An 18,822-nucleotide genomic window follows, 5' to 3' on the forward strand; every position below is an offset into this window, starting at 1 on the left:
CAGCTAACGCAGCCTCCCCGTGTGGAGTTCGCATGCTCTCCTCATGCACTCCGGTTTCCTCCCGCATTTCCAAGAACATGCATGTCAGCCTAATTGGCCAAATGGTCTGTGCCCTGTGATTGTCTGGCAACCAGTCCAGGGTGTCCCCTGCCCAGAGATAGCTGGGATGGGCTCCAGCACCCCCGCGACCCTACTGAGGATAAGCGGTGCAGATAATGGATGGATTATTGGACAACTGTATTAAGGACACGGTCTACTTCACTTGACAAGCAACCTTGTCGTCATCATGTGGACGTTAACAAGAATGGCATCCTGAGGAAATTTACCGGGTCGATAAGTCCGTGTTTGTTGGCGATAGAAAGCATCCCTCTCTGGGTTTTTGCCTGACCGCTAGTGCTTTGTATATAATATATATATACGTAAAATATTCTCATGAAGAACTAGTTAAGGCAGGAAAAAAACAATTTCACTGGGGATTTATTAATAGAGAGAGGTTGTGAAACACTGCATTAGACTTTTGTAACATGAAATTAGTAATCCATTACTTTTGTGATTATAAATCCTTGTATGAAATGCAGGAACACACTGTGCCTACACTGGAAAGGATTACTAACTGCTGCGACGGTTATTCCATGTCAGCTCGACTCTCCACTTTGCATTCACTTTTACGGCAAAAAAGCCATAGAACAGTTCACGAGGCAAAATTCTGCACTTCCCTTGAACGGCTTACCAGGATTTCCGAAGCATTTTTTTTCCTGCCGTCATCATTTTGTTCCTTGTAAAGGTAACCTTGCTCGGTGCAAGGTGAGGATTTATGGCAGGAGCAGATGAAAAACACAACAACTCGATTACTTTGAGTTACTTTAAGATTAGTCAGATTGTCATGACCGGTACAATCAAGGGACCCAAATGCGAAACGTTTTACACAATGCTTGATTAAGGGATCGGGGAAGTCAGGAAGAGAGGAAAAGATAGCAATCTGGTGCTTGCTAGACAGGAGAAGCGTGATCAGAGATGGGAACAAGTCAGGTAGCCGGGACGACCAGGAAGTCAGGGATCGGGGATTGATACAGGAAACAGAATCAGGATACGGGTAGCCGGGACAGGAGAACGAAACTTGGATGTGGGATCGATACAGGAAACAGAATCAGGATATGGATAGCCGGGACAGGAGAACAGAGCTTGGATCAGGGATCGACACAGAAAACGGAATCAGGATATGGGTAGTCGGGATAGGAGAACGGAGCGTGGATCGGTGATCGATGTTGGAAACAGAATTAGGATACGGGTAGCCAGGACACGAGACCAAAGCTTGGGTGGAGTAACGATACAGAAAACGGAATTAGGATACGGGTAGCCGGGACAGGAGAACAGAGCTTGGATCGGGGATCGATACAAGAAGCGAATCAGGATACGGGTAGCCGGTACAGGAGAACGGAGCATGGATTGGGGATTGATACCGGAAACAGGATACAGGTAGCCGGGACAGGAGAACGGAGCGTGGAGCCGGGATCAATACTGGAAACAGAATCAAGATACAGGTAGCCGGGACAGGAGAATGGAACTTGGATTGAGGATCGATACAGGAAACAGAATCAGGTACTGGTAGCCGGGACAGGAGAACAGAGCTTGGATCAGGGATCGACACAGAAAACGGAATCAGGATATGGGTAGTCGGGATAGGAGAACGGAGCGTGGATCGGTGATCGATGTTGGAAACAGAATTAGGATATGGGTAGCCAGGATGTGAGAACAAAGCTTGGGTCGAGTAACGATACAGAAAACGGAATCAGGATACGGGTAGCCGGGACAGTAGAACAGAGCTTGGATCGGGGATCGATACAAGAAGCGAATCAGGATACGGGTAGCCGGTACAGGAGAACGGAGCATGGATTGGGGATTGATACCGGAAACAGGATACAGGTAGCCGGGACAGGAGAACGGAGCGTGGAGCCGGGATCAATACTGGAAACAGAATCAAGATACAGGTAGCCGGGACAGGAGAATGGAACTAGGATTGAGGATCGATACAGGAAACAGAATCAGGTACTGGTAGCCGGGACAAGAGAACAGAGTTTGGATCAGGGATCGATACAGGAAACAGAATCCGGATACGGGTTGCCAAGACAGGAGAACGGAGCGTGGAACGGGGATCGATATTGGAAACAGAATCAGGATATGGGTAGCCGGGACAGGAGAACAGCGTTTGTATCGGGGATCAATACAGGAAACAGAATCAGGATACGGGTAGTCGGGATAGGAGAACGGAGCGTGAATTTGGTATCGATACGGGAAACGGAATCAGGATACAGGTACCCCTGACAGGAGAACGTAGCTTGGATCGGGGATCAATAGAGGAAACGAAATCAGGCAGGATACGGGTCGCTGGGACAAGAGAACGGAGCTTGGATAGGGGATCGATACAGGAAACGGAATCAGGATACAGGTAGCCGGGACAGGATAACGGAGCTTAGATCGGGGATCGATGAGAGAAACAGAGAGGGAGAGAAAATGAGAGTTTGGGACAAGGAAAAAGAGAAACGGAGAAAGAAAGAGAAAGAGAGCGAGAAATATAAAGGGAAATAGTGAGAGAGAGGGGGAAAAAGAGAGAAATCTAAAGAGAAATAGAAAGAGAAAAGGAGAAAAAAGAGAAGGAGATAAAGAGCAAAGGGGAGAAGGAGGGAAATGTCTCTAATTGAAATGACTATGGACGCAATTTGTCCATCGGAGCATTATTTCGACATAAACATACAGAAAACGGTGCCCCTACCACCCGTGAATCACTTATCCCCGTTCCACGTTTTCCGTTACTCCCCAAGCCTGATCCCGTAAACCCTATTTTTTCTCCACCTGGCTATCCATTAAAAAGCAGAAAATCATTTCTGACTTAGGACGCATTAAAATCAATAGGCGTTTGATTGCTTCTGCCTTTGGCGTTCGGTAACACTCTAACTGCGTTCTTTCAAAGGTGCACTAAACACATAGTTTGTCCTTGTGCAGATAGGATTGCAATCCATGCCCCCAAGATGCAATTTTCCACCACCGCGTGTCTTGAAGATTTATTTTTTGCATGCTCGCACATGTCTGGCTGTTGAAGCCAGGGGTGGGCAGATGGATCCAAATATCGATATTAGCGATATTAAGCGAGAAGATACTATTGTCCTGGGTTTGATACCTCTTGCCTCCAATTTCCTGCGCTTCCTTAAAAGACAATAAGAAAGAGGATTCATTTCTATTTCCTTACAAATAACATTTGATAGTCCAGCTACTGCATCCTCCCCATGTGGAGTTTGCATGTTCTCCCCATGCAGTCCAGTTTCCTCCCGCATTTCCAAAAACATGCATTTCTTCCTAACTGGCCGAATTTTGTCTAGGTATGTGTGCCCTGTGATTGGCTGGCAACCAGTCCAGGGATGATGGATCCAAATATCGATATTATTGATACTAAGCGAGAACTCATTGATAGTGTTGTCCTGGGTTTGATACCTCTTGCCTCCAATTTCCTGCGCTTCCTTAAAAGACGATAGGAAAGAGGATTCATTTCTACTTCCTTACAAATAACATTTGATAGTCCAGCTACTGCATCCTCCCCATGTGGAGTTTGCATGTTCTCCCCATGCACTCCAGTTTCCTCCCGCATTTCCAAAAACATGCATTTCAGCCTAACTGGCTGAATTGTCTTTAGGTATGTGTGCCCTGTGATTGAATGGCAACCAGTCCAGAGCAGATGGATCTAAATATCGATATGATTGATACTAAGCGAGAACTTATTGATACTGTTGTCCTGGGTTTGATACCTCTTGCCTCCAATTTCCTCCGCTTCCTTAAAAGACGATAGCTAAGAGGATTAATTTCTATTTCCTTACAAATAACATTCGATAGTCCAGCTAACGCACCCTCCCCGTGTGGAGTTTGCATGTTCTCCCCATGCACTCCGGTTTCCTCCCGCATTTCCAAAAACATGCATTTCTTCCTAACTGGCCGAATTTTGTCTAGGTATGTGTGCCCTGTGATTGGCTGGCAACCAGTCCAGGGCAGATGGATCCAAATATCGATATTATTGATACTAAGTGAGAACTCATTGATACTGTTGTCCTGGGTTTGATACCTCTTGCCTCCAATTTCCTCCGCTTCCTTAAAAGACGATAGATAAGAGGATTCAATTCTATTTTCTTACAAATAACATTTGATAGTCCAGCTAACGCATCATCCCCCTGTGGAGTTTGCATGTTCTCCCCATGCACTCCAGTTTCCTCCCGCATTTCCAAAAACATGCATTTCTTCCTAACTGGCCGAATTTTGTCTAGGTATGTGTGCCCTGTGATTGGCTGGCAATCAGTCCAGGGCAGATGGATCCAAATATCGATATTATTGATACTAAGCGAGAACTCATTGATACTGTGGTCCTGGGTTTGATACCTCTTGCCTCCAATTTCCTCCGCTTCCTTAAAAGACGATAGATAAGAGGATTCAATTCTATTTTCTTACAAATAACATTTGATAGTCCAGCTAACACATCCTCCCCGTGTGGAGTTTGCATGTTCTCCCCATGCACTCCAGTTTCCTCCCGCATTTCCAAAAACATGCATTTCAGCCTAACTGGCTGAATTGTCTTTAGGTATGTGTGCCCTGTGATTGAATGGCAATCAGTCCAGAGCAGATGGATCCAAATATCGATATGATTGATACTAAGCGAGAACTTATTGATACTGTTGTCCTGGGTTTGATACCTCTTGCCTCCAATTTTCTCCGCTTCCTTAAAAGACGATAGCTAAGAGGATTAATTTCTATTTCCTTACAAATAACATTCGATAGTCCAGCTAACGCACCCTCCCCGTGTGGAGTTTGCATGTTCTCCCCATGCACTCCGGTTTCCTCCCGCATTTCCAAAAACATGCATTTCTTCCTAACTGGCCGAATTTTGTCTAGGTATGTGTGCCCTGTGATTGGCTGGCAACCAGTCCAGGGCAGATGGATCCAAATATCGATATTATTGATACTAAGTGAGAACTCATTGATACTGTTGTCCTGGGTTTGATACCTCTTGCCTCCAATTTCCTCCGCTTCCTTAAAAGACGATAGATAAGAGGATTCAATTCTATTTTCTTACAAATAACATTTGATAGTCCAGCTAACGCATCATCCCCCTGTGGAGTTTGCATGTTCTCCCCATGCACTCCAGTTTCCTCCCGCATTTCCAAAAACATGCATTTCTTCCTAACTGGCCGAATTTTGTCTAGGTATGTGTGCCCTGTGATTGGCTGGCAACCAGTCCAGGGCAGATGGATCCAAATATCGATATTATTGATACTAAGCGAGAACTCATTGATACTGTTGTCCTGGGTTTGATACCTCTTGCCTCCAATTTTCTCCGCTTCCTTAAAAGACGATAGCTAAGAGGATTTATTTCTATTTCCTTACAAATAACATTCGATAGTCCAGCTAACGCACCCTCCCTGTGTGGAGTTTGCATGTTCTCCCCATGCACTCCGGTTTCCTCCCGCATTTCCAAAAACATGCATTTCTTCCTAACTGGCCGAATTTTGTCTAGGTATGTGTGCCCTGTGATTGGCTGGCAACCAGTCCAGGGCAGATGGATCCAAATATCGATATTATTGATACTAAGTGAGAACTCATTGATACTGTTGTCCTGGGTTTGATACCTCTTGCCTCCAATTTCCTCCGCTTCCTTAAAAGACGATAGATAAGAGGATTCAATTCTATTTTCTTACAAATAACATTTGATAGTCCAGCTAACGCATCATCCCCCTGTGGAGTTTGCATGTTCTCCCCATGCACTCCAGTTTCCTCCCGCATTTCCAAAAACATGCATTTCTTCCTAACTGGCCGAATTTTGTCTAGGTATGTGTGCCCTGTGATTGGCTGGCAACCAGTCCAGGGCAGATGGATCCAAATATCGATATTATTGATACTAAGCGAGAACTCATTGATACTGTTGTCCTGGGTTTGATACCTCTTGCCTCCAATTTTCTCCGCTTCCTTAAAAGACGATAGCTAAGAGGATTTATTTCTATTTCCTTACAAATAACATTCGATAGTCCAGCTAACGCACCCTCCCTGTGTGGAGTTTGCATGTTCTCCCCATGCACTCCGGTTTCCTCCCGCATTTCCAAAAACATGCATTTCAGCCTAATTGGCCGAATTGTCTCTAGGTATATGTGACCTGTGATTGGCTGGCAACCAGTCCAGGTCAGATGGATCCAAATATTGATATTATTGATACTAAGCGACTCTTTACCCCGTCTCTCTTTTCCTGTCTCTAAAGGGCCTGTTACACTTTATACTTAATGCTTATACTCTGTGATTAATGCAATGTAAACAAGACATTGAGAACGCCGCTGCCCCTAGTGTTGTGGAGGCGCAACTGAGAAGCACTGATTTAGAATGATTTGGATGATACAGACCAGATCTATATGTGTATGTGCGTACACACATGCAAACTACACTCCCTTTCATTATCACCTACAAAGAGTCATGAATAGTTTAGTAGAGCCAAGCTATAGAATGACAAGCACGCCCGTTTACAATCAAGGTCGGACCCAAGCGCACTCGCCGATGAATCAAATCATTAAAGAAGAGCATGCGGAATAGCAAACCTGTTTATTTATTTATTTACATTTTGTTGGCAGGGCTTCCCAAGATGATGGTGATCCGAAACTACTTCGGCGTTCCCAGTCCGAGTACCGGTCCGGCGCTCAGCATCCAGACGGGTGACATCATCGAGTTAATCTGCGCCGACCTTCACAGCTCTTGGTGGCAGGTCAGCGTTTAATTCAAGATAAAATCGCTTTGTGGCGTAAATAGTAGCGCAAATATAATACGGTCATGGTTCGCCATCAGTCGAATTTTAAAGTGGCAGTGTGTATTAGTGTAAAGTAGGCTTAAATGTATTTGCTCAAGGTGTGTATTTCTAATCATATTGATGTTCCCTTTTGGCATCTCTTAGTCTCCCTGTCTTTGTTTGAAGGGATTGGTATTTTTCCAGTCTCTTTAGACCCAACAATTAGTTACAGCAGAGGTGTCAAACTCATTCAGCTCAGGGGCCACATGGTAGAAACATTCTTCTGGAGACCAAACTGGTGCTTGAAATCCTTGAAAATGCTTGAATGAAAATGTTGTGTTTTCAAGGAACAGACACTTTACAGCTCAAATATAATGGAGTCATGGTTTGCAATCAGTCACATTTTAAAGGGGCAGTGTGTATTAGTTATACTGTCAAACTCGTTTAGCTCAGGGGCCACATGGTAGAAAAATTCTTGTGGAGACTAAACTGGGGCTTGAAATCCTTGAAAATGCTTGGATTAAAATGTTGTGTTTTCAAGAAACGGACACTTTACGGATCAATTATTAGCGCAAATATGATAAAGTCGTGGTTCGCCATCGGGGCAGTATGTATTAATGTAAAGTTGGCTTAAACGTATTTGCCTAAGGTGTGTATTTCTAATCAGTTTGATGTTCCCTTTTGGCGTCTCTTAGTCTCCCTGTCTTTGTTTGAAGGTATTGGTAATTTTCCAGAGGGGGGGGTCTTTTTCGCCTTTTGTCTCAACATACCAGTACTTTTCCATGTCTTCTTGTTTCAATAAAACACAAAGGCAGGCTGGGGAAAAGCCAGATGGACCGTGGCCAGGGAGACAAAAGTAAATTATTCGCCCCTCCCGGTCCTTCTCCAACTGCACTTGTAACAAAACAAAACAAGTCTTTGTCTGAATTTCCTTCTACAGTTAGCCAATATTTATTTTAATTCTCCTACACTTCAGTGGTCTCTTTAGACCCAACAATTAGTTACAGCAAGGGTGTCAAACTCGTTTAGCCCAGGAACCATATAGTAGAAACATTCTTCTGGAGACCAAACTGGTGCTTGAAGTCCTTGAAAATGCTTGAATTGAAATACTTCATATAAAAATAAACAATTTCATGATTTCATTTAGAAAAGTAAATATTTGAATAAAGAAAATTCCGAAATGTGCAAGATAGTTATATCTTTATATTTATGATGCAACTTTGTTTAAATGTAATATTTATTATATTTGAGCAAAATGATCATGATTAAAAATGAATGTTTAAAAAAAAAAGGTTTTATTATTATTTCTATTATATTATATTAAGTTATATTATTATTCAACAATATTTTAAATAGTATTTTCATATATTATTACGAAATACAAAATTATACTTAAAAATTAACACATTCATCTCTCAGCTAAAAAATATAATTATTTATATCTCAAATTTTTTGTGTGCATAAAACCGGTAATGATGACTAATTTTGCATATGAAACTTTGTGATTTAGAGGTATTTCCCGTTTCTATATTTTCGACATCTACCACATACATGAAACTCTGAAAGTCTTACCAACCACCTCAAAAAATGACTAAGAATTGACTTTTTTAAAAATGAAAATGAAAATATTTTATAATAAAATCACATTTTTCCCAGTGATTATAAAATGTTAATCGCCCTTAATAAAGATCGTTATAAAACGGAAAATAAATCATTGTGTCAAGACCAGAACGGAAACAGGACGGGAAGCAAGTGGCTCTCGTGGCGAGCGATGGCGGTGTCAGGGACGGAAAAAAACGGGTCAATAGCCGGGACGGGAGAGCAAAAAACGTGTTCGGGATCGGGAATGAGTCGTAAGCCAGAACTGGAAAGTAGACGTAGTCGGGGACAAAAAGAGGTCGTAAGCCGGGACGGGAGAGCAGACGTGGTCATGGTCAAAACGGGTCAAAGCCGGACACAGACGGGGGCAAAAAACAGGACAGGTGGGAGTCAGGGTCGAAAAAGGCTTGCTTAGTATATACTGAGGTTTGCAGACGGACTGACAAAAGGGGACAGACAGGACTGGGTTCAAATACTGACCGGGAGCCAATCGAATGAGTGGGCACAGCTGAGTCACATCAGTAATCAGGACACATTGAATACATGAAAATATGAATATTGTCTTTACATATTTTAATAGAAAATACAAAATTCAGCTCAATTGTCTACCCAAATTTAATTATTTATTCATATTTGGTTTTATTTTGCAGTGTATATATAGCACATCTAATAATCATGAATATTTGGTACGGAACTTTGTTATCTAGAATTATTATTTTTTTGTTTCTACGGTTTCTTCAACTACAGTACTATACAAAGGAAACTTGTAAATACTGTAATAATAAATAATAAAAACAATAATAAAATCATAGAATGATTTTATGATAATAAATCATCAAATACAATTTTATATGAAAATATTTATATAAATATATGTCTTAATATATATATACATAGGAAGAGGGAGAGAGAGAGAGAGAGGCTGTGGGAAACAAAAGATATAAAGAGAGAGAGACTATGGGAAACAAAAGATATAAAGAAAGAGAGAGAGAGACTATGGGAAACAAAAGATATAAAGAGAGAGAGAGAGAGAGAGAGAGACTGTGGGAAACAAAAGATATAAAGAGAGAGAGAGAGAGAGAGACTGTGGGAAACAAAAGATATAAAGAGAGAGAGACTATGGGAAACAAAAGATATAAAGAGAGAGAGACTGTGGGAAACAAAATATATAAAGAGAGAGAGAGAGAGAGAGACTATGGGAAACAAAAGATATAAAGAGAGAGAGAGAGAGAGAGACTGTGGGAAACAAAAGATATAAAGAGAGAGAGAGAGAGAGAGACTGTGGGAAACAAAAGATATAAAGAGAGAGAGAGAGAGAGAGACTGTGGGAAACAAAAGATATAAAGAGAGAGAGACTATGGGAAACAAAAGATATAAAGAGAGAGAGACTATGGGAAACAAAAGATATAAAGAGAGAGAGAGAGAGAGAGACTGTGGGAAACAAAAGATATAAAGAGAGAGAGAGAGAGAGAGAGACTGTGGGAAACAAAAGATATAAAGAGAGAGAGAGAGACAGAGAGACTGTGGGAAACTAAATATATAAAGAGAGAGAGAGACTGTGGGAAACAAAAGATATAAAGAGAGAGAGAGAGAGAGAGAGACTGTGGGAAACAAAATATATAAAGAGAGAGAGAGAGAGAGAGAGAGAGACTGTGGGAAACAAAAGATATAAAGAGAGAGAGAGAGAGAGAGAGAGAGAGAGAGAATATTTCACTAAAACAATCGAGAACCACTACACTAAACGATATTAACACGCACAAACAATTATTCCTCAAGTATGTGAGCAGAAATCAACACAAGACGGTAAATCATTTTCAGAAGCCCAACCGGAGAACGCACGCAGTCGGCAAACATTCAATATCAATCATTTTCCGCCGCCGGCCGACCGTAATCATTCCTGCCGCGGCTTCTGTGCGCTAAATACAATCGATGGGCGTAATTTATTCGCCGCCGTGGTTATTTTTTGTGTTTACTCACTCAATGTCTGGCCTGTAATCATTTCGTGCGTGACGGGCGATGACCTCCACAGGCTGTCGGGGTGCTAATGCTAGCTTTATAAGGTCAGCGTCAACTGACAAATATTTTTATAAGTGAGGCATTTTTTTTTTTTTTAATTACCGTATTTTCCGCACTATAAGGCGCACCTAAAAGCCTTTATTTTTTTCAAAAGCTGACCATGCGCCTTATAATACAGTGCGCCTTATATATGGATCAATATTAAATCGCAAAGTCTTCCAACTAACGTGCAGCCGCCGACTCGATTTTTCCCCCGAACGCCAAGTAGTCCGCGGTGTATGCTGGGATTTATTTTCCGGCGTTTCATTGGCTAACCAATGTGTCAATCATCATTTGGATCACTATTGGTTAAAGTTATTCGGAGGTCAAGGGGAGGATCCTTTTTATCATTTACAGGCTGGCATTGGCTTAAACGGCGAAACAAAGCCTGCAATTGGCCAAAAAAGACGTGTCAATCATCAGTTGAATCGATCACTATTGGCTAAAGTTATTCGGAGGTCAAGGGGGCGGATCCTTTTTATCATTTACAGGCTCGCATAGGCTTAAACGGCAAAACAAAGCCTGCAATTGGCCGAAAAAGATGAATGCGTAGAGCACACAGAAAGCATTTTTTTACTATTTTGTATTTGTAAATATTTTATTCTCCTGGATTTACTAAACTCACGGATATAAGAGGACCACGGCTGCACATTATTATGAACACAACGACTTCGGTGAGCTACTCTGGCTATATATTTTCCCTATATCTTGTTTCAGACTGAACGCGATGTTTCTGTGATAAGCGGTGCAGATAATGGATGGAATGGAGTGTCTAGTTTTAAATTAAACTCAATTCCAAGTGTTTATTGTCATATATACAGTAAAGTTGCGAGCGAAAAAGAAAATAGAAACTAAGGAATGGTTGGCATTTCTTGAATCCCAAGACTTTAACCTTCCGAATGATGGAACGATGCATTTGAGTGACATCGTACGGACACCGCATCCGCACGTGTTCTCGACACGTATTTGCGTCTTTGCATGCTTTGGGAATGTTAAGGGGGAAATAAGTTGGACTGAACCATCTGACTGTTTTGTCCACGTTCCCATTGTAGCGCCTTATAATCCGTTGCGTCATATGTATGTCAAATATAGGACCAAAAACGATTTTTTCCGGGTGCGCCCTATAACCCGGTGCGCCTTAAAGTGCGGAAAATACGGTAGTTACAATTGTTGTGGAAAACTGTATTGATTTAATTCATGTATGACAGGGGTCTCATTTATTTGTATAGTCCTTAATCACAAAATTTCTCAAAGGACCGCACAGGTTACTATGACACCGTCCCCTGATCTAAAACCGACATACCGGCAAGGAAAAACTCAAAACCTCAACATGAGGGAAATAAGAAACCTTGAGAAGGGGCCTCGTAAGTGCTAATCCCCCTTCCTTACAAATAACATTCCATAGTCCAGCTAACGCATCCTTCCCGTGTGGAGTTTGCATGTTCTTCCCATGCATTCCAGTTTCCTCCCGCATTTCCAAAAACATGCATTTCAGCCTAATTGGCCGAATTGTCTCTAGGTGTATGTGTACCCTGTGATTGGCTGGCAACCAGTCCAGGGCAGATGGATCCAAATATCGATATTAGCGATACTAAGCGAGAAGATACTATTGTCCTGGGTTTGATACTTCTTGCCTCCAATTTCCTCCGCTTCCTTAAAAGACGATAGGTAAGAGGATTAATTTCTATTTCCTTACAAATTACATTTGATAGTCCAGCTAACGCATCCTTCCAGTGTGGAGTTTGCATGTTCTCCCCATGCATTCCGGTTATCTCTCGCATTTCCAAAAACATGCATTTCAGCCTAACTGGCCGAATTGTCTCTAGGTATGTGTACCCTGTGATTGGCTGGCAACCAGTTAAGGGCAGATGGATCCAAATATCGATATTATCGATACTAAGCGAGAACGTATTGATACTACAACGACATGAGTAATATGCAAAATTGTCCAAAAAGTCTTTGACATTATCGACGCATCTTGCCATTCCATTTTGTACCAAAGAGCCATAAAAGCAAAATGGTTGGTTGAATCCCTTAACCATTAGGGTTGTAGGGGCACCATTTCCTGTGGTGAGTCTTGGGCAAGTACAGCCTGGTGGCACCCATCTCTCTCCAGGCTAATACATATCGTAAAATTTGGACAATGGAGCGCACCCGGGGCAGCACGGCGACGCAGTGGTTAGCAGGTGTGCGGCACAGTTCTGAGGTCATGAGATCGAACCTTCTGTGTGGAGTTTGCATGTTCTCCCCGTGCTTGCGTGGGTTTCCTCCGGGCACTCCGTTTTCCCCCCACATTCCAAAAACATGCATGTCAGGTTAATTGGCTGGTCCAAATTGTCCCTAGGTGTGAATGAGCGAGCGGATTGTCTGTCCCTGTGTCCCCTGCGATTGGCTGGCAACCAGTTCAGGGTGTCCCCTGCCCACTGTCTGAAGATAGCTGGGATGGGCTCCAGCACCCCAACGACCCTACTGAGGATAAGCGGTGCAGATAATGGATGGATGGATGGATGGAGTGCACGTGATTAAAAGCCGCACCCAGTGCATTTTCAAAGGAAAAAACAATTTTTACATACATAAACCTCACCTGACTACAAGCCGCATGTGCCCAAATTAAAACACGAGATGTTTACAAACACAGTCGGTATGCAAAGTTACATTAAACCTTCCTCAACACATATATCCCACCTGTGTCACTCTTACCTTAACTGCTCGGACACCCCTGGCGTACATGAGAAAAATGCATATATTAGCCGCATCATTGCATAAGCCGCAGCGTTGAACGCTTGAGAAAAAACTTGCAGCTTCAAGTCCGAATTTTATGGTATATATTTTTTGCAGCGGACCCCGGTTGGAGAATTCTCACACCTTCCAGGCTTAACTTGTTTTGATGTTTGGGCATTTGGGTTGGCCGTGGTCCCCCAAAAATTTCGGGTGTATTTTTTGCCACTTTTTAAAATTTTCTTTGTTTTTGTATGTGTTTGTCTCGCTTTCGGTCACCCTTCTCGAGAGATATGACCTGGGTAGATAGATAGACGGTAGGGAGAGTATCTCCATGAGGAGAAACTCAAGAGTGCTTGAGACGACGCCGCCATAACTATATTTAGTTGTACTTTGCTGATAACCAATGTTCCCTCTAAGCTGCGTGTGTACGCAATTGCGCACTATCCAGAGCTTTTGCGCGCACAAGAAAATCAAGCCAGCTCACAAAAATCAGGGCTCGAAATTGCTAATTAAGAAGCCAGTGCATGAAGGTAAAAATACACGGGATCCCCTGACGCTGTTTTCGAAATGCTGTATTTCGAAGTCCTTGTCGAAGTAGAACAAAGTTGAGTAAAGTCAGTAGAGTTTTTTGAGAACCGGCTTTTTCGGCTCGGCTCACTAAAGAGAACCGGCTCTTTCGGGTCCCAAACGGCTCTTCGGGTTGTTTTTGCTTCTTTCATCCCTACACGACCAAATATCATGTAAAATTGTGCACACAATGACTTAAAGGAAGGGAGGGAAATAGAACAAAAAAAGAAAAAAAATAACAAAATGAAAAAGTAGTGAAAATCTGAGAAAAAGCAAACAAAAGGAAGAGAAAAAAGAAGGAAAAATTCAGAAAAAAGCCAGGAAAAAAAAAAAAAAAAAAAGTACAAAAAGTAAATAGAGAACAAAAAGAAAAAAGTAACAGCTCGGAAAAAATAAACCCAATGCGATTTTTTTTAAAGGAATTAAAAAAAATAGAAAAAAGAAACTGGGAAAAAGAAGAAAAAGTTTGTGTTGCATTCAAATAATTTCCAACTATACCAAGTCAATCTTGTTGCCAACATTGTACTTCCACTAAAAAATGTGATTAAATACAGTTGTGAACGTGCAAACGACTAAATAAAATGTTAGTATTATGCGATAAAAGATACCAGGAAAAAAAAAAATGGAAATTTTGTGAAAGAATTGTTGTGAAAACAAATGACGTTTGTAGGCCGTACAACCTTTGCAATTATACATGAGTCAATTCATTCAAAAAGTGAAAAATCATTTTGCATTGCTGGAAACTTAGTTGCCACACTTGGGATTTTGGTTGCTCACTGTTGTTTCAAGCGTTGCTCACCGACTTTGTGTGAACCCCTGGAAAATGACAGCGATCATTGCTGATAACATAGACACGCCCACCCCACTAGTTACAAGATATAATAAATTGGTTACAGTATTTGTTACAGAGGAAATGATTCATGTTGCAGGAAGTGTTTCCTTTGTTAGGTGTTAGTCCCAACACGGATCACATACAAAACAATGTCAACAACACAAGAACAGACAATTACGCTCCAGTGTCTGAAGCAAAGGAGATAACCAAACATTGGTCTCCAGCACACTCTCCATCACCCTTTCTATAGACTCCCCAGTGTTTATAAATCAATCGATCCTCTAGGGGGGAATAAGGAGTCGTTTCCTGCCAGCCATTATTGCCTCAATAGAATAACAGCGGTTGTTTATATGCACTGTGTCCCGGACTAATTGTTCTTGAGTTATTGAGACGGAGTAGCAAAGATGTACGTTACGTCAGATAATGATCTTCTCTGGGCCTGCAGGGCAAAATCCTGTCAACAAAAGAAGTTGGCTTCTTTCCAAGCGACGCGGTGAAGCCCTGCCCATGTGTAAGTAAGCTTGTGGTTCTTCAACATACCCGTGTCGACGTTCGGCTTTCCGGTTTGGTGGAGACGGTGGACGCTTTATTGATATTTTTAACCCTAGGAAATGTCTTTTTTGAGTGGGTTAGTGCTCATTGGAGGAGTGTGGTAGAGTCTCAAATTGTCTCATCTCATCTCATTAGCTGCACCGCTTATCCTCAGTAGGGTCACGGGGGTGCTGGAGCCCATCCCAGCAATCATCGGGCAGTGGGCAGGGGACACCCTAAACTGGTTGCCAGCCAATCGCAGGGCACACGGGGACAGACAACTCGCTCGCTCATTCACACCTAGGGACAATTTGGACCGGCCAATCCACCTGAAATGCATGTCTTTGGAATGTGGGAGGTAACCAACTCAAGCACAGGGAGAACATACAAACTCCGCACATTAAGTCCGGTAGCTGGATTTGAACCCACACAGGAGGTTCCCAAGGCCTTGGAGTACAGCTATCACATCCTCCCCGTGTGGAGTTTGCATGTTCTCCCCGGGCCTGCGTGGGTTCCCTCCCGGCACTCTGGTTTCCTCCCACATTCCAAAAAACATGCATGTCAGGTTAATTGACCGGTCCGAATTGTCCCTAGGTGTGACTGAGCAAGTGAATTGTCTGTCCCTGTGTGCCCTGTGATTGGCTGGCAACCAGTTCAGGGTGTCCACTGCCCACTGTCCAAAGGTAGCTGAGGTGGGCTCCAGCACCCCCGCGACCCTACTGAGGATAAGCGGTGCAGATAATGGATGGATGGAATTTTGCTGGTTTATTGCACAACTGTATTAAGGACACAATCCACTTTACTTTCTACGAGAGACCTTGTCGCCATCATGTGGACGTTACCAAAAACAACATTTACTTTCTGGTCGGCAACCCAAAATGTTGAAAAAGCCATATTAAACCAAAGTAGGGAGCCAGTGGCTCCTAAGCAAATTTAGCGGGTGGATAGGTCCGTTTTTGTTGGTGATAGAAAGCATCCCCCTTAATTTTGGTCACACAATGGCTTTCAGAGAAACTTGAAGTCGCAAATTATTAGCGGAGTGCCCGGCACGGGGAGAACATACAAACTTCGCACAGGAAGTCCGGTAGCTGGATTTGAACCCACACAGGAGGTTCCCAAGACCTTAGAACTGTGCCGCACACGGGTGACCACTGCGCCATCATGCTGCCAGTCTCAAATTATGTCTTTTTTAAATTCAGATTTTTGTTTTTATTTTGTTTTTATGGTAATTTTTATTTGTTTATTTTTTTTACATTTATATTTCCATTTTTGTTTTTATATCATTATTCTTATCACTACAATGTTTGAGTTTGTGTTTTGATTTATTATATTTGTTGATTTGATTTTTTGTGATTGTTATAATTTGGTTTTGACTGTTTATTTTTTTTATAAATAAATAAAAGCACATCTCCCAAAAGTAAGTTAAACTCAGCTTTATTTATTTTTATAGAGCATATTATGTCAAACGTTTGGTTTTTAGTACAAAACAATACAGGTTATTTATACAAGGCTTAAACATCTCTCATCTCATCAGCTGCACCGCTTATCCTCAGTAGGGTCGCGGGGGTGCTGGAGCCCATCCCAGCAATCATCGGGCAGTGGGCAGGGGACACCCTGAACTGGTTGACAGCCAATCGCAGGGCACACAGGGACAGACAAGTCACTCGCTCATTCACACCTAGGGACAATTTGGACCGGCCAATCCACCTGAAATGCATGTTTTTGGAATGTGGGAGGAAACCGGAGTGCCCGGAGGAAACCCACGCAAGGACGGGGAGAACATACAAACTCCGCACAGGAAGTCTGGAGCTGGATTTGAACCTACGCAGGAGGTTCCCAAGACATGAACTGTGCCGCACATGCGCTAACCACTGCGCCGCCGTGCTGCAGCCTTAAACATATCGGTTCAAAAAATTGAACACACAAAATATATCTCTGATGCAACTTACGAACAAATTCAACTTACAAACGATCGTCCGGAAGTAGGGCAGAGTGCGTACACACCAAAGGATGACATCCTCCAGGACTCTGAAGCCTCTCTTATCGCTACAATTCGAATTGCTTCAGGACATTATGTTGTAAAGATAACAGTTTGGACGTAAAAACACTTTGGCGTCAAACAAACCGAATGTTTCGTTTCGTTACCTGATGTTTGATATTTAACCAGACTAAAAACTATACGTTCGTCTGTTTGCTCCAGGTCCCAAAGCCCATCGATTACTCCTCTCAGCCATGGTAAGTTAACAAATTATCTGTTAGTCTCCTAATGAAATTGTCAATGGGGAGGTTGAAGCCTCTCCTAAATCATTGCTTTATTGGCTGGAACTAAACAAAGCAGACTGACAACTGTTAATCGAGCTTCCAAATTGAGGAATTGGGTTATTTCTTTATTTTTTTTATTATTTTGTTTGTGGCGCTGCTGTGGTTTGAAATCAGAAGTAGAGTCAGGGGTTGAAAATAAATCAAACATATTCATTATTTCATTGACACAGCAAGAAAGCAATTATAAACCGTAGCATGGAAAAAAAATGTGTTATTTTCTTAGCTTATGAATTAAATCTTTGGGCTGTTTAGAGATAATATCTTAAAGCCCCAGTGTGTAATATTTGACAACTTTATGGCCAGGGTTGGGTAGGGTTACTGGATTACTTGCAATTACTTTTGGATTAGCGAGAGAAGCTTGGCCTGGCCCGAACCTGAATGTAATGATTGACGGGATGGTGTAATATTAATGCCTCCTTGTGGTAAAATAAATTTAAAAAAAAAAAACATTCAATAAAAAAAAGAAAAAACATTTATCTGAATATTAGGCAAAAATAAGTAATTTATAATAGCAATGTTACCATTAAAAAAAAAAAAAAAAAAACAAAAAACATAAATCGAGAAATGTGTATTTCTTTTACATAGTGGGATTCATACCTTAAAGTCCGACATGTTAGTCTGGCGTCTTTCTGCTTGCTGTGGCCAGGGTTGGGTAGGGTTACTTTAACTGGATTACTTTCAATGACTTTTAGATTACTCCAATACCAAATATGCTAATAAAAGACAAAAGAAACTAAACATGAATACAATTACTAAATTTTGTGCAGGCTTGGATTACATGGAACGGCAAAAATGATGTTGGCAAGCTGTTTGGATTCATTTTCATTTTGTTTGTCGCATTTGATTTTCGTTTTGCCGGAGATCAAAGAGATCAAAGCCAGGAGAAAAAGCTTACCACGTGTTGTGAGTCATAATTGTATTCATATTTAATTTATTTTGTCTTTTATTAGCATATTTGGTATTGGAGTAATCCAAAAGTACTTGAAAGTACTCAAGTTAAAGTTACTAACATAAAATGCGACAGAAACAAAATGAAAATCAATCCAAACAGCTTGCCAACATCATTTTATCCGTTCCATGTATTCCATTAAGCCTGCACAAAATTGAGTAATTTTATTCATATTTAGTTTCTTTTGTCTTTTATTAGCATATTTGATATTGGAGTAATCCAAAAGTCATTGAAAGTAATCCAGTTAAAGTAACCCTACCCAACCCTGGTAAATAGGCAGTGTTCCCTCTAAGCTGCGCGCGAGCGCAATTGCGCACTGCTCGCACATTCTCAGCACACAAGAAAATCTAGCCGGCGCACAAAAATGAGGGCTCCAAATGACTCATTAAGAAGCGACTTAAGTCAAGGTTACAGTGCATGAAGGTAAAAATACTCGGGTTCCCC

General features: G+C 41.9%; 1 protein-coding gene across 2 annotated transcripts in view; it reads left to right on the forward strand.

The window, feature by feature from the left end:
* The window catches only part of vav3a (vav guanine nucleotide exchange factor 3a), a 178,683-nt gene that overhangs the window by 131,506 nt on the left and 28,355 nt on the right, over positions 1-18,822 (forward strand). For both annotated transcript variants that reach the window (XM_088322515.1, XM_088322516.1), the window contains 3 exons: positions 6,651-6,781; positions 15,022-15,087; positions 17,308-17,342. In XM_088322515.1, coding sequence (XP_088178641.1) covers positions 6,651-6,781; positions 15,022-15,087; positions 17,308-17,342 — 232 coding nt within the window. The remainder of the gene's footprint in view (positions 1-6,650; positions 6,782-15,021; positions 15,088-17,307; positions 17,343-18,822) is intronic.

Source organism: Urocampus carinirostris, chromosome 18, assembly GCF_059441175.1.
Source record: "Urocampus carinirostris isolate Australia breed hairy pipefish chromosome 18, RoL_Ucar_1.0, whole genome shotgun sequence".
NCBI classification, from domain to species: Eukaryota; Metazoa; Chordata; class Actinopteri; order Syngnathiformes; family Syngnathidae; genus Urocampus; species Urocampus carinirostris.